At 46.1% G+C, this 22,298-nt stretch overlaps 1 protein-coding gene across 3 annotated transcripts in view; it reads right to left on the bottom strand.

The window, feature by feature from the left end:
• The window catches only part of LOC118771135 (cadherin-18-like), a 166,998-nt gene that overhangs the window by 14,973 nt on the left and 129,727 nt on the right, over positions 1 to 22,298 (bottom strand). For all 3 annotated transcript variants that reach the window (XM_036519023.1, XM_036519022.1, XM_036519024.1), the window contains 6 exons: positions 10,881 to 11,048; positions 9,466 to 9,653; positions 8,561 to 8,814; positions 6,416 to 6,552; positions 1,876 to 1,997; positions 88 to 202 (listed from right to left, as the gene is read on the bottom strand). In XM_036519023.1, coding sequence (XP_036374916.1) covers positions 88 to 202; positions 1,876 to 1,997; positions 6,416 to 6,552; positions 8,561 to 8,814; positions 9,466 to 9,653; positions 10,881 to 11,048 — 984 coding nt within the window. The remainder of the gene's footprint in view (positions 1 to 87; positions 203 to 1,875; positions 1,998 to 6,415; positions 6,553 to 8,560; positions 8,815 to 9,465; positions 9,654 to 10,880; positions 11,049 to 22,298) is intronic.

Below are 22,298 nucleotides of genomic sequence, written 5' to 3'. Positions count from 1 at the left end.
CAGATATATTTAGGAGAATAACTTTGCACATTACATGCACACACAACATACACATAATGCTTGACATCTTTGCTAAATTCTCAGTACCTTCATTGTCCTTGAGGGTGAAGTTGGGATTAACGGGCAAATCACTGGGAAGCCAGTAGGAAAATCGGCCGTTGGCAAAATCGTCCTTGTCGTCGGCTCGTATGGTCTGAATCACCTTGTGGACAGAAAGAGAATGGTTTCACATGGAGACCAATGCATACAGGTGCAATTTTATTCATTTATTGTAACACACACACACACACACACACAGTGCTACACAGCAATGGCAGTCATTTAAACAATGTCTTCAACGTCTGCAGCCCTGGGGGACAAAGAACAGTATGCCCTGCGGCTGCACATTTTCACTTGTGATTCTTATACCGTTACACTAATTGCTTTACTTAAGTCTGTCTTATTTCCCAGAATAGTCTTGAGTGAGCACGGCGCAGCACTTTCCCACAATTCCCCCAGCACATTGGCCCGGCTCGCGCTGTGCTCGGCCGCAGTCTAAATCCTCTTCGAGTTCCTCTCTGTGAACGCACCGGCCATCGGCGAACGCCGGCCTGTCTAAATGATTGCGCCGTGCTGCGCCCGTGCGCTAATCTTCGTTTTAAATAGAAAAATATGAAGATGAGATGTGGACGGGAATGCGACGCGCGCTTAGCCGCTGCGCGCATTCCCCCCCTCCCTCCCTGTCTGTATGAGCTATGATTAGCATTTTCTAGCCTCCCGCTCCACGCGCTTAACGCGGCCGCTATCTGCTCGTGAGAAGCTCAGCACCCGCTGAATAATTTATGGGCTCCAGAGGCCAGGGCTGCTGAAGATAAACTCAACCTGCTGCTGAACAGAGAGCGAGAGAGAGAGAGAGAGAGAGAGAGAGAGAGAGATAGTGTGTGAGAGTGAGAGAGAGAGAGAGAGAGAGAGTGAGTGAGAGAGAGAGCTAGAGAGAGAGAGAGAGAGAGAGAGAGAGAGAGAGAGAGAGAGAGAGAGAGAGAGAGGGGGAAGAGAGAGAGAGAGAGAGAGAGAGAGAGAGAGAGAGAGGGAGAGAGAGAGGGGGGAAGAGAGAGAGAGAGAGAGAGAGAGAGAGAGAGAGAGGGAGAGGGAGAGGGAGAGGGAGAGAGAGAGGGAGAGAGAGAGAGAGAGAGAGGGAGAGGGAGAGAGAGAGAGGGGAAGAGAAAGAGAAAAGGAAGGAAGGAGGGACAGAGAGGAAGAGAGGAGACGGGGGAGGGGTGAGGTGGGGGTGCGGGGGTTAAGAAAGATAAAAATGGTGAGAGAGGAAGGGGAAGCAGGACAGAAAAAATCAAAGAATGGATGGAGAAGAAAGGGAGAAAGGAAAAAGAGAGACGGGGCAGGATATAGGATTCAGAGAGAGAGGGAGAGTAAGGCATAGAGGAAGAGAGAGAAATAGGGAGAGTGATGGAAAGAAGGTGAGAGTGAGTTTGAGAGACAGAGGGACAGTGAAGGATAGACAACGAGAGGGAAAGCAATGGATAGACAGAGAGAATGGTTAGATAGGGACAGTGAGGGATAGACAGAGAGATGGGAAGCAATGGATAGACAGAGAGAATGGTTAGATAGGGACAGTGAGGGATAGAGAGAGAGATGGGAAGCAATGGATAGACAGAGAGAATGGTTAGATAGGGACAGTGAGGGATAGACAGAGAGATGGGAAGAGTGAAGGACAGAGAGAAATATGGAGAGGGAGGGAAAGAGAGTGAGGGACAGACGGAGACAGAAGGTGAGGGATACAGAGAAAGATACAAGAGATTGAGGGATAGAAAGAGGGAGACTGAGGGACAGAGAGAGAGATAGAGAGCGCGAAGGACTGACAGAGAGAGTGGCTCTCACCTGACCCGGCCTGGAACTCTCACAGACGATCACCTCTTCTTCCGTTGGGATCTCTGGAGGGTTGTCGTTAACGTCTAACACCTGAACTGTGACAGGGACGTGACTGAGTAGACTGGGGTTCTCTGGGAAAATGATAAAAAAACACACACACACACACACACACACACACACACACACACACACACACACACAAAGAACTACCATCAGCACAGTGCAGAATTTGGAATGTACTGATAGCTCCAGGCCAACACATTACCCTCTTAGGTCTTTTATCGCAAAATATAGTTATGTGAACATTTACCTTAATGATATGCTGCCTAAAGATGTCTAGTTTAGCATGAAGAAACGGTGCCAGTGTAAAAGAGCACTGAAAAGCCTGTGGACTTTGTATTAGTAAAATTTTAATGGGGAAACAACCTCTTGCTCCTCGGCAGTGTCAGATTTGTGAACGATGACAATCATGGTCACCTTTGTGCTCCTGGAACATCTGCGGTGTCATTTCTTAAAAGAAACCATCAATTTCCTCACTGAAGAACAACATCAATAAACATCACCACCAGCAAACACTAAAATTTCTATTCCCCTTTGAGTTGGGTCAAGCTGATATGATGGGGTAGGTGTGTCACAGGTACTGTGGTCACTGTTGAGCCGTACTGTATGTATTTTGGACACGCACACAACAATCTCACCAGAGGATTTCACAATCAATACAGGATTTCTAATGTTTTTTTTTTTTTTCCAATCAAAATTCATAACATACCTTTGTAATGTTGTACTGCTCTTCCACATGTTGGTCTAATTTGGATTTTACTGGTTAAAAGAGAGAATCAAATCTAAACTATTCACCAAACTCACAATGTTACTATTATTTCAGTCATTGTTGGTTAAATTCTGAAAATGCCATCTGTAGGAGTTATTTATGAGTTATGCAAGCTTAATGTGCATCAAAATAATATAGAATGAGGCCAATAATGGGCATATATCGTAGTAAATAAAAATAACTAGGTACAACTACAAATACATCACATTACTGCATTGCTTTACGACAGAACAGGTATACCTTCGTGATTTATTCTCGGAACAAATGTCTGCCATTAAGTCACACTTTATGCAGTGCTTCTGTCTGTAACAGCACACTCCAGCCTGCTCCTAAATATGGTCCCCATTTCCCCGTTTCCTGTCAGAAAGCTTGGAGAGGGTCGGGTCCAGTATAATCAGTGCACACCTTCCTCCAGAGAGACATAAATACTCCATTATCACTCTCCCGACTCCCGGTAAATTCAATACATGCTTGCTCCCCTGACCTGACTGGGGGGGGGGGGGGGGTACATGAATTCATAAACGTATGAATACATAAATCAAGTGATCATTATCCCAGAGCTCCAGTCGTGGGGGGGTGCCTGTTTGCACGGCGCATCCCCCGCTGCGTTCACCCCGACGGCTGTGCGTGTGGACCTGCGGAAACGGGCGGCCGCTCTAACGGCGCAGGTTGATTTTTGTTTAGCCGCATCTAAATTGCCCGGGTGACGCGAGGTCTCCCGGCGCTTGGCGGGAATCGGTAATCAAGCCTCACAGAGAGGAGGACCCAGAGGCAGAAGCCGCTGTCGATGCGAATAAACCGGACTCACTGCCACGCCAGACCTAACCCCAGCACCTAACATGCCCCTAGCTATTTGTGTCAATGTGCTGCGAGTCCATATGCAAAAAAACAAATGCAAATATTGGTGATTAAAGCCATGAAAATAAACCTAGAGCTGCAACTTTCTGTCAGAGAGAAGCTAATATTCAGTGAAATGTAAACGTGTTCAGGGCAGAACATGCACAATGCAGGCCTCTTCTATCTGTGAAAGTGCGGAAAGTGGTTATCTCCAAACAGGGTGAAATCACACTGACCACCACGTTAAAACAAACTGATTAAAGACCAGGCTAAGTGGGCAAGCTAATGACACTGATTAGACTGAAAAAAATCAAGAGTTTATTCTGAATCAGAAAATAAACATATTTCAGCAGAATGAAGTGGCGAAAAGCCAGGAAATTTCTCTGAGTGTAAACCATGATGGCAATTAAAGTGCAATTATTCAGTCAGAAAGATTCATCTCAAAGGAAACTGGGTGAGTCAGACTCTTATAAGACAGTGATGTCACCCTGACTCCTGGAGATTAGGCACCCTGAGGGACCTTTCAACCACTAACTGACCGGACAGCTAGAACAACGGGTCACCCAACCACCCCCCCCCCCCCCCACACCCACCCACTCAGTGAGTCCAACTGAGTTGTTAAGGCATGAGTTTGAACAAACACCAGACACCTACATTTCACCCAGATAAATTACATTACATTACATTATTGGCATTTAGCAGATGCTCTTACCCAGAGCGACTTACATCAGTCACAATGTTATCCATTTATACAGCTGGATATTTACTGAGGCAATACGTGACCACCATGAGAGAACAGAAACACGTGCTGCCACATAACGATGACATTAATTTATGAGGAGAAACACAGAAGAAAGCCTGAGAAATGGCACCGAGATGAACAGAGCATGTGAGATTTTCCCTGTCTGCTCAACTCTGGTTCCCCACAGGGCAGCCCCTTCCAGGAAGAGGGAGGCAGAGGACAGAGGCATCTCAGCAGTGCAAACACAGATTGCTCAGAGGCTGCCGTAACAAGCTCCCGGCGAAGGAGCTCCAGGTACGCTCTTCTTACTCACGCGGCTTTGCCTGACACAAGCCATCAATTATGAAGCAGATTTGTGTCAGTGCAACGCTACTGTTGAAAAAGGTGGCAAAAATAAGTGATGAAAAAGTGATGGCAAAATAACAAGGTTTGCACACGTTCATATGAAATACCGAGTGGAGCTGATCACCATGTAGGAAAATCATGATGAGATGGGATAAGATGTGCCAACTTCATGGTTTTGTTGAAAATCTTGCCACTGATTGGATCACGGCAAACTGGGTGGACCCTGCTCCGCCTTCTTTCCGCTTTGCTGCCAATAAGAATCCCCGTGGGGTGTGTCTTAACGCCACTTCCTGTTTGTTTTCAACCAATGGGTGACCGAGTGGGGAGAGCAGCACTGCCTCAGTTCACATTGAGTAATAAAGCACAGCCGAGCGGTTTGCTTTGATCGCCTCCGTGTTTGATTACCGAGAACAAAATGGAGGGCAGCATGAACTTAACGCCAGCTGTTTGTTTGCTCAATTTATTATTATCCTGAACGCACAAAAGGGAATATTAATAAAGACGCAATCAAGTAATCAGGAACCCGCTGCTAATGGGCGGTCCTCATTTAAACTCATAAACAGGTTGAGGACAACGGTTATCAGACAAAGCCGATTTCTATTCCTCCCCTGCTTGCAGCAGGCCAGCCAGCACTCATATCAAGCTGCTGTCTAGTTTCCAGCATTTTCTATCCATTCGAACCCATCTCATAGTCCCCGCTGTCTGCCCGGTAGGGCAGTAGCCTCCCTGCCGGGAGACCGGCTTCACCTCCCCTGTATCGTCTCATTTACTTTGTGTGATTTCCTTTCATTCCGGTCCAGGACATTTCTCTCGCTCTGATTGAACGGAGCGGTCCTTTCACACCTGTTCTCTCCCTCCCCGGCAGTCAGACAGTAGAGTCCCCCCAGACTGAAATCAATCCCCTTCTCCTCTCCATGACTAACGCCTCTATTCAGAGGCCCCCTTTTGTCCTAAACTTTCAATGACCAATTTAAGCACATTTTTATTAGCTCCTCACAGGGGTTCACGGCTCCGGGTTGGCTTAAATTGACGTTACGTCTTTTTTTCCCAGAGGTGACTGACAGTGAGGCCGTTGATAGGTACGCAGTCGTTTCTAACTCTATTACCCGAGCGGTTCGCGCTTTCCTCCAGCAGGAACCATGACAACTGAAGGCACTCCATCCACAGCGTAATCCATATAAATGCAACATATTTTCAAACGATAAACTGTATTTACAATGTAATCAAAATGCTGTTTTTTTTATTTAAATAACACCCTGTATTTGAGTTAAAACAGACCTTTGTGCGCCAGGATGATAAAAGCAGCAGTTTACAGGTCCGCACGTTTGAGCCGAATCACATTTTTTATCAGCTGATAGCGAGCGAACGTCAACCAAAGAGCAAATCTCCGTAAATGAAAGTAATTTATCGAACTACACGAGGCAGCGTTGGCTGCTTAGGCGACGCTCGCTTTAGACGCAGTGACTGAACATTATCAGTGTGGCCCCCGCGTAACGTTACCGGGGTAATGTTTCACCCCATTAGCAGGCCAGCGGCATCAACGGAATGTAAACCTAAGGGTAATTGCCAAGATACGATCTGGAAAATAAATAACCGGGGGAAAAAAAAAAGGATGGAAATTGATTGACCCCGTCAACCTTCAGCACGGCTTCCTCCTTTCCCCTGCACCCTCAGCGGTCCGACCCACAATGCATTGCTAATTTCAGGAAAAATGAGACCCCACTCCTGGCCCTCCCCGATGCAGCACAAAGCCACATTGATCGATGAGGAGAGGGTTCCTCTGCGCCCGTACTTACCAACCTCCGAGGCTACCACGGTGATGTTGTACCAGGCCGTCTCCTCCCTGTCCAGCGTCTGCGTGGTGGTGATGACTCCTGTCGTGGCGTCGATGCTGAAGTAGGTGTCTCCGTTCTCACTGCGGTCAATGAAGTACCTGTTCGTAGAGACCAAGGGACCAAGTAAAGCTGCATGGATGCTACCCCTGGATAGATTCATATAAAGTGGTAATGCTGAGAAATGCATTGAAATTAGTAATAATAATGATAATTACAATAAAATTCCCCCCTCAAAGTTCTTGGCAAAATGTCCATCAAAATTATATCTGTGAATTCCCACACACACTTAAATACCGGTATAGATAAAACAAAACAAAGACTGTTGAGTATTATTTGCCACAAGTACTGAAGCACCAGTATCCTCGAAATGTGAGTTTCAGAAGAGGATCCTAACGTAACATCACATTCAGGCAGTTTAAAAAAAAAAAAAAAAAACTCACTAGAGAGAAAACAATCTCTCAACATCGCTGTAATTTCAGCTATTTACCCCTGTCTTCTCTCAGAATAATTAATTTATGAGGGCATTTCTTTAAAACACAATAAATGTTTCATGTGAGCCATTCACATTCATGTTTCCTCATTTATTTTGTTTACATATAAAGATGTATAAACACACACACACACACACACACACACACACACACACACACACACACACAGTAAAGAGTGTGTTCTCTTGTACAAAAATGTGTCATAAAATTGACTATTCTCAAAAGACAAAAATCCTAAACATGAAGTCCCTGTAGAGATACTGACATTAATCCACAGTGAGAATTTCTGCTCGTTTAACTTAATTGGAAAGACGTCAACAGGCGTCTGTACACGCGATTGTCAGAGGCACCGGTAAAGCTGCCATCATTTATTTAACGTCTGTGCTCATGCTGAACACGCAGCTGTATGGATAAAATGCACCAGTGTGGAATATCCCAGAGAATGGAGAGACTGCACTATGCACACACGCAGAAAATTCCACCCCGTACTTTGGCATGAGGACTGTCTTTGAAGGAGAGTTGCTTATTGGCTCTTACTCAGGTTTATGCTACCCCACCCCACCCTCCCACACACACATCCGTCCTTGTAATCAAGACCCAAGTCAAACTATTTTGCTAGTCCTCCAGTAATCAAAAATAATGAACTCACACAAAAGACGCTCTTACTTCCATTCAATCAGACAGGGTTCTCTATTGATTTTCACGCTTAATAAAAAAGCTGTCAGATGGTGCCTCACACTGATTCCGAGACCGGCGCGAGGAGTCTTCCTTGCTTTCATCTTTTTCTACTCGCAGTTCAAATGGATGCCATCCAAGCGTCTCAGATGAGCTGCTATGGTCTGCGGTAGACCCGCTGGGACATGCGGGGTACCCAAGGATGGCGGCCTGGCGGTGGGCTCCTTTCAAATCTCTCTTTTACATGCAAATATCTCCTTTCAAATATGCAAAAATCCTTATGTCGTTAATTCACTCCTTCTCTATCGTTTTTTTATTATTCCAAAGACGTATTTTCTACATATTACACGATGTACAATCTACAAATGATCCGTCTTGAAGGCTTGTTACTCAAATATATTCACTCAGAGGGCAGATTAATGAGGTGGCAATATAATGGCTGGAACATGTACTTGCCTTGCCGCAGATTACAGAACTTGAATGATATTTTGAATTACCCCAGCCCAGAGTTCAGTGTGCTTCTGCTCTCTCTCTCATAGAAACAAAATGGTGCTCACTGATTTTTCTTCTCCTTTGCAAAATTTGAAAGGTACAAGCAACAAGCAATTTGAAACAAGCAACTCATTCTTGTGACAGTTTCTACCCAATGGCCGTTGTCATGAAATTTCTAGCCCCAGCTACATACCCCCCCCCCCATCCCTGGAGGGGTTATTTTGGCAATATGTGGAGTTCAATGTCAGAATAACCTGCTTATAATATCTTGTGTCATGCATTAGCATTTAAGAAATACACGGTGATCAGGGAGATGGAACTGTGTGTGTGTGTGGGTGTGTGCGTGTGTGCCAGAGAGGCAAACATTGTATTGCGCGTGGACGGGAAATGCTGAATTCAACTCCCCCACCCCCACCCACATCCCCCACACAGGTGGTGCCCCCCTCACCTGACTGCGCTGTTGGAGCTGTCGGGATCCCGGGCCGTGACCACGCCCACCTCTGTCCCGATCGGGGCGTTCTCGTACACGTCCATGATGTAGAAGTCCATGGAGAAGACGGGCGGCTCGTCCACGTCACCCACGATGATCTTCAGGGTGGTGGAGTCCCTGAAGGGGCCCAGGTGAGAGAAGCGGGGGTCCAGGTGGGTGTTGGCCCCCTCGATGTGCAGGGTGTAGGCTTTCTTCTTCTCAAAGTTCAGGGGCTGTGGAGGAGAATGCCATCAAATTGGACCCAGAGAAAAATGCTGCTGAGGGCATCCAACCGGCAGAATCCCTGGCCAAACCAGGTGTTATATGAAAAAGTGATTAGAGAACCGGGTTTGATACCATAAGGTTGTTGGTTTGAATCCCAGGCACCACACTGCATGTGGTTACTTCCCCTGCGAAGCTGTATTAAATGCACATGTCCTTAGAGATAAATAAATGTGATATGGGATAACGTAATAACTTCATAACAATAATGGATTACATTTAAATAGCATGGTTCTCATAGTGCTTTACAGTAAAGGGGGGGTGTTCCCTAAACCATTACTAGTGTGTAGCACCCACTGGGGTGCATCGCAGCCATTTTGTGTCAGAATGCTCACCGCACACCAACTGTGGTGGAGAGAGGGGGAATTATTTATCCAGTTAAACTGGGGATTACTAGCTGGCCAGACTGAAAGAGGCTGACTGGGAATTTAGCCAGGACACCGGGGATCCCCTAATTTATGCAAGAAGTGCCATGCATCTTTAATGACCACAGGGATTCGGGGACTTGATTTAACGTCTCATCTGAAAGACAGCTCCTCCTAAAGCACAGTATCCCCACCTGTCAGGAAGGACACTGACAGGGTGCGGGTCTGAGGGCTCACCTTCTTCAGCGAAATGATCCCCTCCCTCTTCTCTTTGTCGGTAGTGATGGAAAACATGGCGGCCCCATCTGCGTTGGTGATGCTGTACACGATGTCCGCGTTGACCCCCAGATCCTCGTCGTTTGCTTTGATCTTGCCCACCGCCTTGCTGACCTGTGCTGATTCGGGCACGTACAGCTGGTAGTTTTCTGTGAACGTACACGAAAGCACAGCTGTGCTTATGAAAACGATTTATGGAATACATGAACACAGTCTGTTTGCTGTCAAAGTGCACACTTGTACGTAGGTTCAAGGAAATAAAGCAGCATCATATTCACCTGCAAAGACAAATGAGAACAAGCTCCATGTGACAACATGAATCCATAAGTAATGCGAACATGAGGCTTAGCTGGGTTTAACAGGGAAAAGTCAGCTGGTAAGTGAGCAAAGACACATATGAAGATCTCTGTGAAACGGCACAGTGTTATATAAGATCACATTTAGTATAGGTGTTGACTCCTGCACAAAAAAAACTCCATAATAAGAGAACCTGAGATCAAACTTGGATATTCAAAAAAACATTAAATCTCTGCTAGATTCTTTAAATTCAAATGCAACAGCCGTCGACTCAGATCTCTGTTTGAATCGCTGATGATATGTTAAATAGTGTCAACAACGTGACCCTCAGAGCAGCATAATTAACCCCTCCAAGCTATTTCCCGCCACACGTGACGAGCTAACGTCACGAGCGCGCACCAGACACACTGCCACTCTCGCCACTCAAAAAAACTGATGGAAGTGATCACCATTGCTCTGCAGACTTGAGAAACGACAGAAAGATGGACGCGTTTGATTACTGGCTGAGGGGTGGTGGGAGATGCTCCAGAAAGGAGAACAGGCTGTACGTGACGGTGGTGTGACACAGGCAACCAGGTCTGGAAGCACAGTCCTGGGGGACTGTCCACCCACACAAAAACCCTCCCTTCCCTCCCATCTTTTTTTACGGAGGAAAATCAGCATAATGGCATTTGCATGTATGATAAGGGGCTCTTTAATTATTAAACGGGACCAGACAGAACGACACACAGTGCTTTAATTAAGCCATGTCCTACCACACACTGTGCAGATGGAGGTGGAGGTCTAGCTTTCCTTAACGAGCTCCAGGATGATACAAAGCCAAATTCAAATGAGCCGCAAACAATATGAACCGAGGAAGGAACAGCCTTTAACAACTCCTCTAAAGTTCAAGAACGCTCCACAAAGTTTGCGAAAGGACACGCGTTATCAAAAGGCGAGAGGAAAACATTCTCCTCTGAGAATGCACGAGTCAATGTACAGCATCGCACCAGGTTACAAGCAAAGATTAAAATCTGACATAGGATGTACAGATGTGCAGTCTTGTGTGTTGGATAAGTGAGGTACAGATGGACGCGTACTCTGAGGGAACTTGGGTGGGTTGTCGTTGACGTCCGTCAGCGTGACGTTGACCGTGGTCGAACCCGAGAGCCCGCCCACCTGGCCCGCCATGTCTTTGGCTTGGATGACCACGGTGTACTGTTCCCTCGCCTCGCGGTCCATGTTCACCAGGGCGGTTCGGATGACTCCTGCAGTGTACACACACACACACACAATCACACGGTCTGTGACACAGCCACCGCCTGTCATTGCATTACATTGTCATCATTCAGCAGACGCTCTTAAGCAGGTTAAAGTTTTTACATGTTATCAATTTATACAGCTGGATTTTAAGTGAGGCAATTCTGGGTTCACTACCTTGTGCAACAGCAGGGCCCCAGTGGGGAACTGAACCAGCAACCTTTTGGTTATGAACACTGACTTCTTACCCTATGCTACACTGCTGCCAGCAGTAAAAAATGCCGTAACCTGAACATTTCTGTCCGTCCAGTCCACCCCACCTAATGACATCACCTAATAACATCACCTAATAACATCACCTAATAACATCACCTAATAACATCACCTAATAACATCACCTTCTCGCGTGTCTGGCCGTCCCACACAAGGTGCTACTGCTCATACTTTGCTGTCCCACACATACCAGAAGGCCCTGCAGAGATGGATGTTAGGCGTACAGGTTCAATAACATAAAGGAGCTTACTTTGCTTGCCTGGTAGTTCACAGGTCCCCTCTTTCAGCGTCAAGGTTAACCGTTCATTAAATTTCACTGTGTTTCACAGCCGTGGAGGACTGTAAAAATGGCCCTACCTGGGTTCACTTCCAATTATCTCTACAGCTGCGATATGAAATATGGAAAGTGTGCTTCCTCGAGCTGAAAGCACGGCACGGCATAAATAATTCAGAAATGCAGCAGAACATGGAGTCAATAACAGCCGTCACCCCTTAAAGAAAATCCACACTGTAAAAAAAAAAAAAAACAAATAAATAAAAATAAAATTAACCTCTTAAAACAGAGCTTTGGAAAAATATTTCCATGTTGCGTGTAATCAAAATGTCCGATTGCATTAGCAGTTTAAAAATGTAATTTTTTTTTTTCTCATTTGTTTTACATCGAGTGGACCGATATCACATACGCTACGGACGAGGATTCTGCGGATGCAGGTGGTGCAATATTGCAGAATGTGAAATTAGGTTTGGTGGCTTGAATGCCACAAGAGTTTGCCTATAGATCCAGGGCCCTTGGGAGAAGAATGAAGAATATTCCTCACTCATTTAGGCCCAGTGGAAATTGTTTAGCATTTACTGAATTTTGACCCATGGCACACACCATATGTAAAAGCAGCAGAACACAGAAATGGAGCTAAATTTTTCCTGCTCCAAATGCCAAGAAATAAATGAAAATTTCTGGGGGCTCAGTCCCTGGTTCCATTAACTGTTTTCAGACTCGACTGCTCTCCATCTCTGGACAAAAAAAAGAAAACATCTAACAAAACCGCAGGATTCAACCACTTCATCACCGGGTTTAAAAACACCAAAAAAAAAAACCTTTTTGCAATTGAGCTTGAAACACGGGAGAACATTGAATGGATTCAGAGGGTCAAACTCTTCAAACAGGTCTGTGTCTCAAACCACTGGGCCAATAACTGTGGAGAGGCCATGGTGACTCGTTGAGAGAGGTGAGTCACCAGTAGGAGTCACAGATGAGAGAAGCCTTCTCATCTCACTGCTAATCATAAAGCTGGCTTCTGTGGTTGCAGCCAAAAGCCCCACTGACTGATGGGATAGACAGTCATCCAGTGTTCATGCGAAAGGGATACACCTATTGTTGACATGTTAAATGTTATGTAAATGTCAGGTGCTGCCACTTTCATGATGCAAGACAGTTTAATCATAGTGAAATATGCTTTATTATATAATGTATGAAAGAAATGAGATGTGTGAGAGTAATTAATTAATTCGGGAATATGAGAATGAAAGCATTGTGACCAGAATCTTGGGCTTCAGGTGCAAGTGGAAGTCCTGCAGTTCCATGGATAGCATCCATCTCACAGGAGCTCCATAACCATGAATAATGTCCTTCCCGCCTAAACTACAGAACCATGAACAGCATCTCCCTCATCTGAGACGTGGTACCATGGACAGCGGCCATCCATCTTGGCTGCAGTGCCATGGAGAACTCCAGCACACATTCCACAGGTACAGCCAGCATACCTGCACTTGCTGGACAATGTTGGCGTGGCTTTTCGTGAAGAATGCTTAGATCAAGTGGATTGAGCCATTATCTTTTTTTTTTGTACGTTGCCAATGGTATAACATTGAATTAATAACTTTAAGCAGAAGAATCACGCCTCAGCCCGGCCTCCTCCTCTACCTATGAGTTACACGCCTCTGCAGGTCAATACTTTTAAACGAAGAATGCTCCCAAAAACCATGATCTTGCATGGATTCAAATATGTCTTTACTTTGGATATTATATCTCACCTTGTGTTAACAAGTAGCAGGAAGTAGTTTGGTTTCAGCTTGAACAGAGAAGATGGCAGCACATTTATCAGAAAGCTTGAAGACATCACTGTTTACAAAAAACATTGAATTACACGCGCATCTCTTTACGAAGAATATAGTTCTCCTTTGTACTGCTTTTGATAGAAACAGCAGCTATGATTGTCTGCAGACACAGAAAGGGGCACATTGAATAACACTGGACTCCTCCCATTAGGAGAAGAGATCTGACTTCCAGTGCTGCTCTAAGCTACAGGGTGAGACAGCATGGAACACGTGAGGGTGAGTTACTGCACTTAGCATGACATTAAAGGGCTCGGATTACAAACAGTGCGCCACCTAAAAAAGGGAACCTCAGCTCCTCTTCACGCTTCCTCACAGAAAACCCAGCCGCCATTGTTTTTTTTTTTCATTTGCATGATCATGCTTTGAGCACACAGAAGCCTTCCGTGAGAGAGACTCATGTCACACACGCCCAGCCTGAGGGCAGAGGATTAGACCGAAAAACAGACACGACAAGCGATGTTACATATCCACACCTAATTAGCGCAGTCTGAAAGGGGGTGGGTGGGGGAGGGATGAGGATCAAAAATAATGGGTAAGAGAGGACAGAAGGGAGGATGAAAGAGAGAGAAAGAGAGAGAGAGAGAGGAAGAGAGAGAGAGAGGGAGAGAGAGAGAGAGAGAGAGGGAGGGAGGGTGAGGGTGAGAGAGAGAGACAGAGAGGGAGAGAGAGAGGGAGGGTGAGAGAGAGAGAGAGAGAGGGAGAGGGAGAGAGAGGAAAAAGGGTGAGAGGGAGGTAGAGAGGGAGAGAGAGAGAGGGAGCCTTCTGTTCTTTCGTCTTTGGCTTCTGCTCACAGTGTCCCATATTCCTTTTCATTATTCTCACTTTCTGTCTGGTTTTTACTCAGAGGAGACTCAGATAACCCTGTTTATTTACATGGTAAAACTCTCTGTAATTTATCCCTTACGCCTGCCTTCCTGATGTGCCGCTGTTTGTTTCGAGGAAAATGACTGACATTCACGACTCAAGATATCTACACAGCAAGCGACCGTCTAGAATACGCAAGCAAGCTTCCCGCTCACAGCCTTCCCTTCTGCTTTTGTACAAAAAGAGAAAACACCAGGGAGACAGGCAGAGAGAGAGACAGACAGACAGAGAGAGGCAGACAGACAGAGAGAGAGAGACAGACAGACAGAGAGAGACAGACAGACAGAGAGAGAGAGGCAGACAGAGAGACAGAGAGAGGCAGAGAGACTGAGAGAGGCAGACAGAGAGACAGAGAGAGGCAGACAGACAGACAGAGAGAGGCAGACAGAGAGAGGCAGAGAGACAGAGAGGCAGACAGAGACAGAGAGAGAGAGACAGACAGACAGAGAGAGGCAGACAGAGAGACAGAGAGAGGCAGAGAGGCAGACAGAGAGAGGCAGAGAGACAGACAGAGAGAGGCAGAGAGACAAACAGACAGAGAGAGGCAGAGAGACTGAGAGAGGCAGACAGAGAGACAGAGAGAGGCAGAGAGACAGACAAATAGACAAGCATACAGACAGAGACAGACAGACAGAAAGGCAGACATGCAGACAGACAGATGCATTCTGTTTTTAAGATCTGTTGGAAAAGGTTAAGTGACAGACATTGTCACAGCAGTGCCTTGTCTGTAACTCTAAGCATGCTGAGTAACACTGCTGTTGTTTTCACTGTGGTAAACCTGTTTTACCACTGCATTTACACGCTGACCATCTGAGCTTCGGGCTGATCGACAGGCTGCTCATGGTGCACGCTTCTAGGAGCACCGTTTATGTCTTTCTAGATATAATTTTTTAAAAGACTGTATTTACACAGGAGCATTGCACATAACCCCCCCAATACAAGCTTTCATCTTGGGTATTTATGTCTGCGTGTGCCTGGCTACTCCTTTCATACTGATGCAGAAATGCAAGGCAAAAAAAAAAAAGTTATCGAGCAGAAATCTGTTCATGCCACCCGTGCTTGTGTCGGCTGCACTTAGAAGACTCACTTCCTCGACTGCTGAAGGTTAAACAAGCCAAGGAGAACCTTTCCTAATTACATCTCATTGAGAAAATGAGCCAATCTAAATTCATCAACATTGCAGAACTCGCTATCAAGCAAATTATGGCCAAAGTCAACTTTGTCAAGATGGAACACTGTGGAACAGAATAGGTCCACCGTTATGCAAAAGCGAAAGCCATGCCACTCAATATACGGTAAAATCCAAATCCATATCTGCTACATGTTTTCATATATACATAAAGAATCTATTACATACGCATGCAGAGTTAACTTATTTTCACATTTTTGCAGAACATTTTGACATGCTGAGAATGTATTCATTGAATTCTGGGTTTTATATTAATATTCTACCTTTTGAGAGGAGTTATCTATTACAGCTGGGGTGAGATTAAGTATTGTCTTCTCACTTTCACAGTTTGACATGCTTTATCGGCCACTGTACCTGACTGCACCGCGTTTAAAACCGACTTCTGGCCCGCTAAACTAAAAAGGTAATTTCCTCACGCTTCACCTGTGCTGGGTTTACCCTGAGTTCGCAGTGAAAGGAAAAGAGGACGGAGAGAAAGGGGAGATACGTTTGGAGAGAGAGGATGGGATAATGGTTGCAGGCTCACAGTGGGAGGGAAGCTCTGAAGGACACACTTTCCTCTGCGTGTGAAGATCGGCTTCCTGCAGAGAGGAACCCAGAGGCAGGCAGAGGGCACATGGGGAAGGCAGCTCGAACCCGCACCCCTCCCCTTAACCGCTGCGCGATGCCTCTGTCAGAGTGGAGAGTGTGATGTTATATGGTGTGTATGTTATATGGTGTGTGTGTGTATTGTGTGTGTGTGTGTACGTGTGTGTGTGTGTGTGTGTGTGTGTGTGTGTGTGTGTGTGTGTGTGTGTACGTGTGTGTATTGTGTGTGTGTGTGTGTGTGTATTGTGTGTGTGTGTGTGTGTGTGTGTGTGTGTGTGTGTGTGTACGTGTGTGTACGTGTGTGTGTGTGTATGTGTGTGTGTGTGTGTGTGTGTGTGTGTGTGTGTGTGTGTGTGTGTGTGTGTGTGTGTGTGTGTGGGAGAGCCGCGCAGGGAGTGTAATGCTAAGGGACTGCTCCCTCTGATCCCTGCCCATCGGTGGCGTCCTGATGCGAGCCGCTGTACCAGGCTGCAGCTTGCAGTGGCAGGACCAGCCAGCTCAGCGGCTCCGAGCTGCAGCGCAGCACGCAAATGCAGGAAGGCGTTCCAACACGGCCACCGATGCACACACGCCTGACGCATTCCGGGGTTCAGCAGCAGAAACAACACGGCCACCGATGCACACACGCCTGACGCACTCCGCCGGCACATGATAAAGCAACCTCCCCCGACATGCACCTCCAAAAGACTAACCCCTTCATCTCTGCACGGCTCCCACTGAAACAAAGGTTTGCCACAAAAGGACAAATGGTAAGATCTGTGTAAGTTGCTGTTACGTGCCCATGTCCGCATGTGCTCAGTGCGTTGCTGTCAGGCTGAGCTGCGATTCAAATCAACACTGACTTATTCCTGCAAATCAAAGCGAGTGAGCTGGTATGGGGAACCTGCCCGCCTGTCTCAGATGCTTGGCCCCCATCAGAAAGCCTTGGTGGAAACTGAATCACAGCGCATCTGGGGCTCAGACCCTGCGGCAGCTCTCTCTCTACGGCAATCACAGTTCGTGCAGAACCACTGCCCTTTAAGTTCAAACAAACACCATATCTATTTTCATTTTTATCAGATTTTGCTTATATTATTTTTTTTTCCCCAGAGCACATCCACTGAATTTGAAACACGTATAGCTGTCAGAGCTGTGGATTTATAAGAGGGAAGGGAACAGCCATCTCGCGTCTGTCTTCGACACGTTTCGAAATTACCCCAAAGCAATTTACAGGGTAGAGGAAAAACTTACACCATTAAGAAGAGTAGCTCCATTACTTACCCTAAGATAAGACGAGTCAGCGGCCTATGGCCACAGCTTCACGGCCCCCTTACAAACCCCATTACGCGCTCGTAGATTGATGAGCTTGAATTCTCTAATGGCGCCACGAGTGGTATGCTTTGGCTAATATGCTGGGTCTCACACGCAGCTTGTAAAAATCGCATGTCAACACGACTCGAACATATGCAAATGAGCCTGGGTGCGAAACATGTTGAGAGAAAAAATAAAAAATAAATAAAAGAGCATGTGAAGGAGGCTGCTGGAGCTGCAGGGTTTTTAATTGCTGATTAGCCTCCGGGTCAGTGTTTTGATTAAAAAGCAGCTTCCAGCCAGCCGCTAACAAAAGAGTGCCATGTTTGCGTGGCTTTAGTGTGCTGGGTGAACACAAGACTGATTACGTGTGATTAGGGTCCCTGCACTTTCGAGAAAGTAAAAGACCTTCCGATCAGAGGGCTGCAATTGTCAGGACGGGAATGGTCCAAACAATCTAGGGCCCTAATTCAGCCTGAAATGTCTGAGGCAGATTTAAGCTGCCTGTGTTTCCCGAGGCTCGAGTTCGGTGGCTGCTGAAAAGAATGAACAAAGAGGAAAATATGAAACAGACAAAATGAAAGGCAGCTGTTTTACCTCTACCTGCAGCTCACCTGTGCGCAGGTGCCAAACAGCAATCCTTCAGACTTCTTTCATGCACCTGCTTGCCTGGATGTTGCTCAGTCACTCTGTATCTAAAGTGCTTCCCTGATGCCAGAGTGTGGATGCTGTGAATGACATTCTCACGGCACGGCCAGATTCATCGATGAAGAAAGAGCTAGGAGAGCGAGCAGCTTGCTTCTCCATGCTGAGCGTTTGCTTTCCCCGCTAGCGGTTGCCTCTCATTACCTCTGTGTTTCTTGGCATTTTCCCGATAATGCACGGCGTTGGAAGGGTGATGCATTGTGGGAAGAGCTCACACATTTAATGTGTGTTGCTGTTACTTCAACCGCACTGTTATGAGTCTACAAACTGACTCAGTTTACCTGTGAAACGGTTTGCTACAGCGTGTTAACCACATGGCTCTGCCTCCAAAGGTTTGGCCCTGGTAGTGGATATTCTCAGGAAGTAGAAAGCAAAGAATCCAACCAGCAACCTTTATGTCCTTCTGCTTCTTACCACTATGCCACACAGTCACCAAAAAGAACCTTTCAGGGCTGCTGGGTTATGGGACCCTTGCAAAGAAAAGTACAAAAAAGCAAACTTGAATTCCCCGGACTCCAGTTTCTCATTCCTAAGCAGTGTCGGGCCCTCTGCTCTGAATGTGGGTGTTAGACAGACGCTACATTAGCAAAAGGGCCTCGGGGATCACAGATCAAGTGACAAACTGACGGCGCCTGATTTGATCCCGACAGAACAGTGCTAATCCTCCCCATTTGCTGATGGTTTTATCTGAGTCATGTCAAATCCCGCGATTGAGCCGAACAGCTAAAACCTGATAACTCAGCAAAGAACCCGGCCCGTTTAAAAACCGAAAGGGGGGGGGGGTGCTCCGGCTCGGGGGTGGGGGGTGGGGGAGGGTGCCCAGATCCATATGTCTGAATTCACGTCCCTTCGATCCCTGCTGTTGCCTTGAAATTGATGATGGAGGCAGAAAAAAAAAAGAGTGCCTGAGTTAATTAACTCTTCAAATCTGTTCCCCTGTGGCCCAGAGAATCGGGGAGTTACTTCGAAATGAACTGGAGATCCAGGTTTCATATGAAAAAAGGCCCTTGATTTAATTTAAATCTGAAAAAGTGTAATCCTGCCGGAGCTGCTCGAACTGTTCTCTGCTTGTGCCTGCACACTACCTGCTTATGTCTGTAGCGTTAGCGCTCTGGCAGTTAATTAGCTAGCTTTATTATTATCCTCCGCTTTATTACAGAGCTCTCTGCAAGCACACGGGCATGTGTGCTTCATTTCCAGAACCTTCTGATACTCTCACAGAACATTTTCCAAATGAGCTGCACTGAGCTCTTTGTGCCAAAACAAAAGGGCCGAGACCACCTCCTCAGATTCACCTCTTTTCAAACGGAATTCAACATTATTTTGTTGTAATTTTATATGCATTAGGGCCTCACACAAGACAGAAAAAAAACCTCCACTCACTTTATCAGTACTATATTTAGATGCTTCTGTGCGTGATTATAACATATACGTTTCTCATAAAATGGCTTTATCCTCTCATGATCTGTAAGAAGCCTGGACAAAGTAAATGATACCCTCTCAGAGAAGCCAGGCTGATGCTTTGTGTATCGATTTAGAGACTCCATTAAAGATATGCTCCCGACTCTAAGCCCTCTGTGTTTTCTTCCTTAGACCGTTTACTGTGAATGGCATTCGATTGGCGTGTACACTACTGCATCAGCTATCATAAAGAAGTGCCTGAACAAACACTTTTCACTGATAGATGCTGATTATTGATTCATCGCTGTTAGCTGGAATGACCTACAGAGGCTACATTTCCCATACTGTCAATATATAGTTTTATACCATTTGTAATATTTCTTGGAGTGATTCAGAGTCATGCTAAGCATGACGATGGATATGGTGGCACAATGGCAGTGGAGATATGAAAGGTGAAGGGGCATTGTGTGTGCACTGATTGGTCTGCTTCATCCATGTAGTAGAGAGAAAAAAAAAACATTCCTCTCAGAACTGGTGGGGGGGCATTGGTAATGTAAAAGCACGTTACCCTGCACCCATAGTGCCATTATATCTGACAGGGTATGCATGTCACTACTGGGGTTCATTTTTTAAGTGCATGCCATGTGTATTCAGAATGGGGCTACACTGCGTGGAAGATTGAAACACGTTCTGATGCGATCTGTTATTTTATGTTCATACTGCTGTTCAAGTGACAGTATAATGTGCACATTTGTGTGCGTCTAGAAGTGGAGCTTCTGGTGCGTCCACCACTGAGGACCTGGAGGAAATCACTGCTGTGATTGTCAGCAGAAATCACACTGTAAAACCGGGCACTAATGTTCAGAACAGCGGATCATGATGTGTGAACAGTGACATGCACAGAGCGGCTGAGGGGGAAACAGATTCATCTAGCATTGGCACTGCTTAAAGGATTCATCTCACATTGGTAGCACTTAACAGACTCATATAGTATTGGTCTCACTTAACAGACTCATATAGTATTGGTAGAGCCTAAAGGATTCACTGGGCATTGGCAGCGCTTAACAGATTCTTCCAGCATCAGTAGTGCTTAATGGATTCAGCTAGCACTGGAAGCGGCTAACGGATTCATATCACATTGGTAGTGCTCACTGGAGTTATCATTTTGCATTGTTAGTGCTTAACAAATTCAGCTGGTCTTGGTAGGGCTCAACACATTCATCTAACGTTGGCACTGCTTAACGGAATCATCTAGCTTTGGTAGTGCTTACTGCATTCATCTCACGTTGCTACTGCCTAACAGATTCAGCAAGCATTGGTAGCGCTTAATCTTGCATGGGAAGAGCTTAACGCCTTCATCTTTCACTTTACCACATAACGGCACTTTGCTTCTGTGGCCTGTGCTACATTCTGCAGAGGTTAGGGCCTGCACTTATGACTTTACACTGCAATTTCTCTCCTGCTTTTCCGTATTATTAGCCTTTACTCTGAGCAATAGGGTAAAATGCAACGCAAATATTACATTTCTTCCACCCGAGGCCCTGAGATGCAGATGCTCGGTTTTTGCATCCTGCATGAAAAGGTAATAATTATAACGTGGGCTGTGAAACTCTTCTCTTCGTTCAACGCCCCATTGCAGATTCGGCCCCGTCCAAATAGGGCATACCCATAATGCACTGCTCAGCCCCTTCTTTCAGGGAGTAAACCTGTGCACAGGCTTCCCCCTACCAGGTGGCTAAAGCGCCAGACTAACGCGTTTTCCAAGCATTGATTTTTTTGCCTCTCTTGTGTGTGCCAACGGTAAGCCTTTCCACAGGCAAAGTGTAGCGATTTTACCAGGCTGTGCATAAATATGGGTGGGAATCGATGATCCGCGATCAGAGAGACAGTGTAGGCCGGAAGGGGAGTCGGCAGCAGCACTCACACTCGAACAGTAGAAATTAATATTAAGTTTATTCTCATCGGCTGGGGCGGCAAGGGGGGTGGAAACATTTTTGGATAGTCAGGGATTCAGGTATCATCATAATGCTCTACTCTTGTATACTGTTGAAGACTGTTTATTGTTGTACAGGTCATCTCATGTCAAATGTGTGTGCACATGGGTATGTGTACACGTGTGTGTGTGCGCGCAGGTACAGGTATGCATATGCATGTGTATGTGTATGTATGCGTGTGAGTCTGTGTGTATGCATGCATATGAGTGTGTGTTTCTGTGATGGACTGGGGTACGGTTCTGCCTTGCACTCTGTATCTGGCCTCTGTCTAACCGTAACCTTCTGAAAGGGGTAAAGTGGTAGCTGCTCTTGGATGGATAGACATTAATTTGTCCGTGAGGGAGCCACACTTGGTGCATTGACATGCCGACAGCATTTCTGAGCAGGAGAGGGAGCAACTGGTGCCGCAGCAGCTCAGAATGCGCTTCCAAAACCTTTAATCCAATCAGAATCTCAGCTCTGTAAAACACAGTATCTGACTGGCCCATGCACTCTGAACGGACAGCAGCAACCAGTGACGTGACTCTGGGTTCTTACCTGTCGCTTCATTTAAGCAGAAGGAAAACCACTGGAGATCTTGCGTTCAGTACTCTACACAAAGGAAAGTTAAAACTGTCTCTCTCTTCTCCCTTCCTCTCTCTTACTCACCCACATCCTTTTGTCTCCCAATTAAATACCAAATATAATTCTTTTGATAAAAGAACATTGTGACAAAAGATCCATTTTGGAAATGACTCCAATAAATTCCAGACTGTGCCCATTCTCTCAGAGGCCGGAGTGCAGCGTTCCTGTAACTACCACAATGTGTTCACAGCTGCAGAGCGTAGTTATAAGACAGT

This window comes from Megalops cyprinoides, chromosome 24 (assembly GCF_013368585.1).
Source record: "Megalops cyprinoides isolate fMegCyp1 chromosome 24, fMegCyp1.pri, whole genome shotgun sequence".
NCBI lineage: Eukaryota > Metazoa > Chordata > Actinopteri > Elopiformes > Megalopidae > Megalops > Megalops cyprinoides.
The sequence above is the reverse complement of the archived record's forward strand: the minus strand, read 5'-3'. Positions and strand labels throughout refer to the sequence as shown.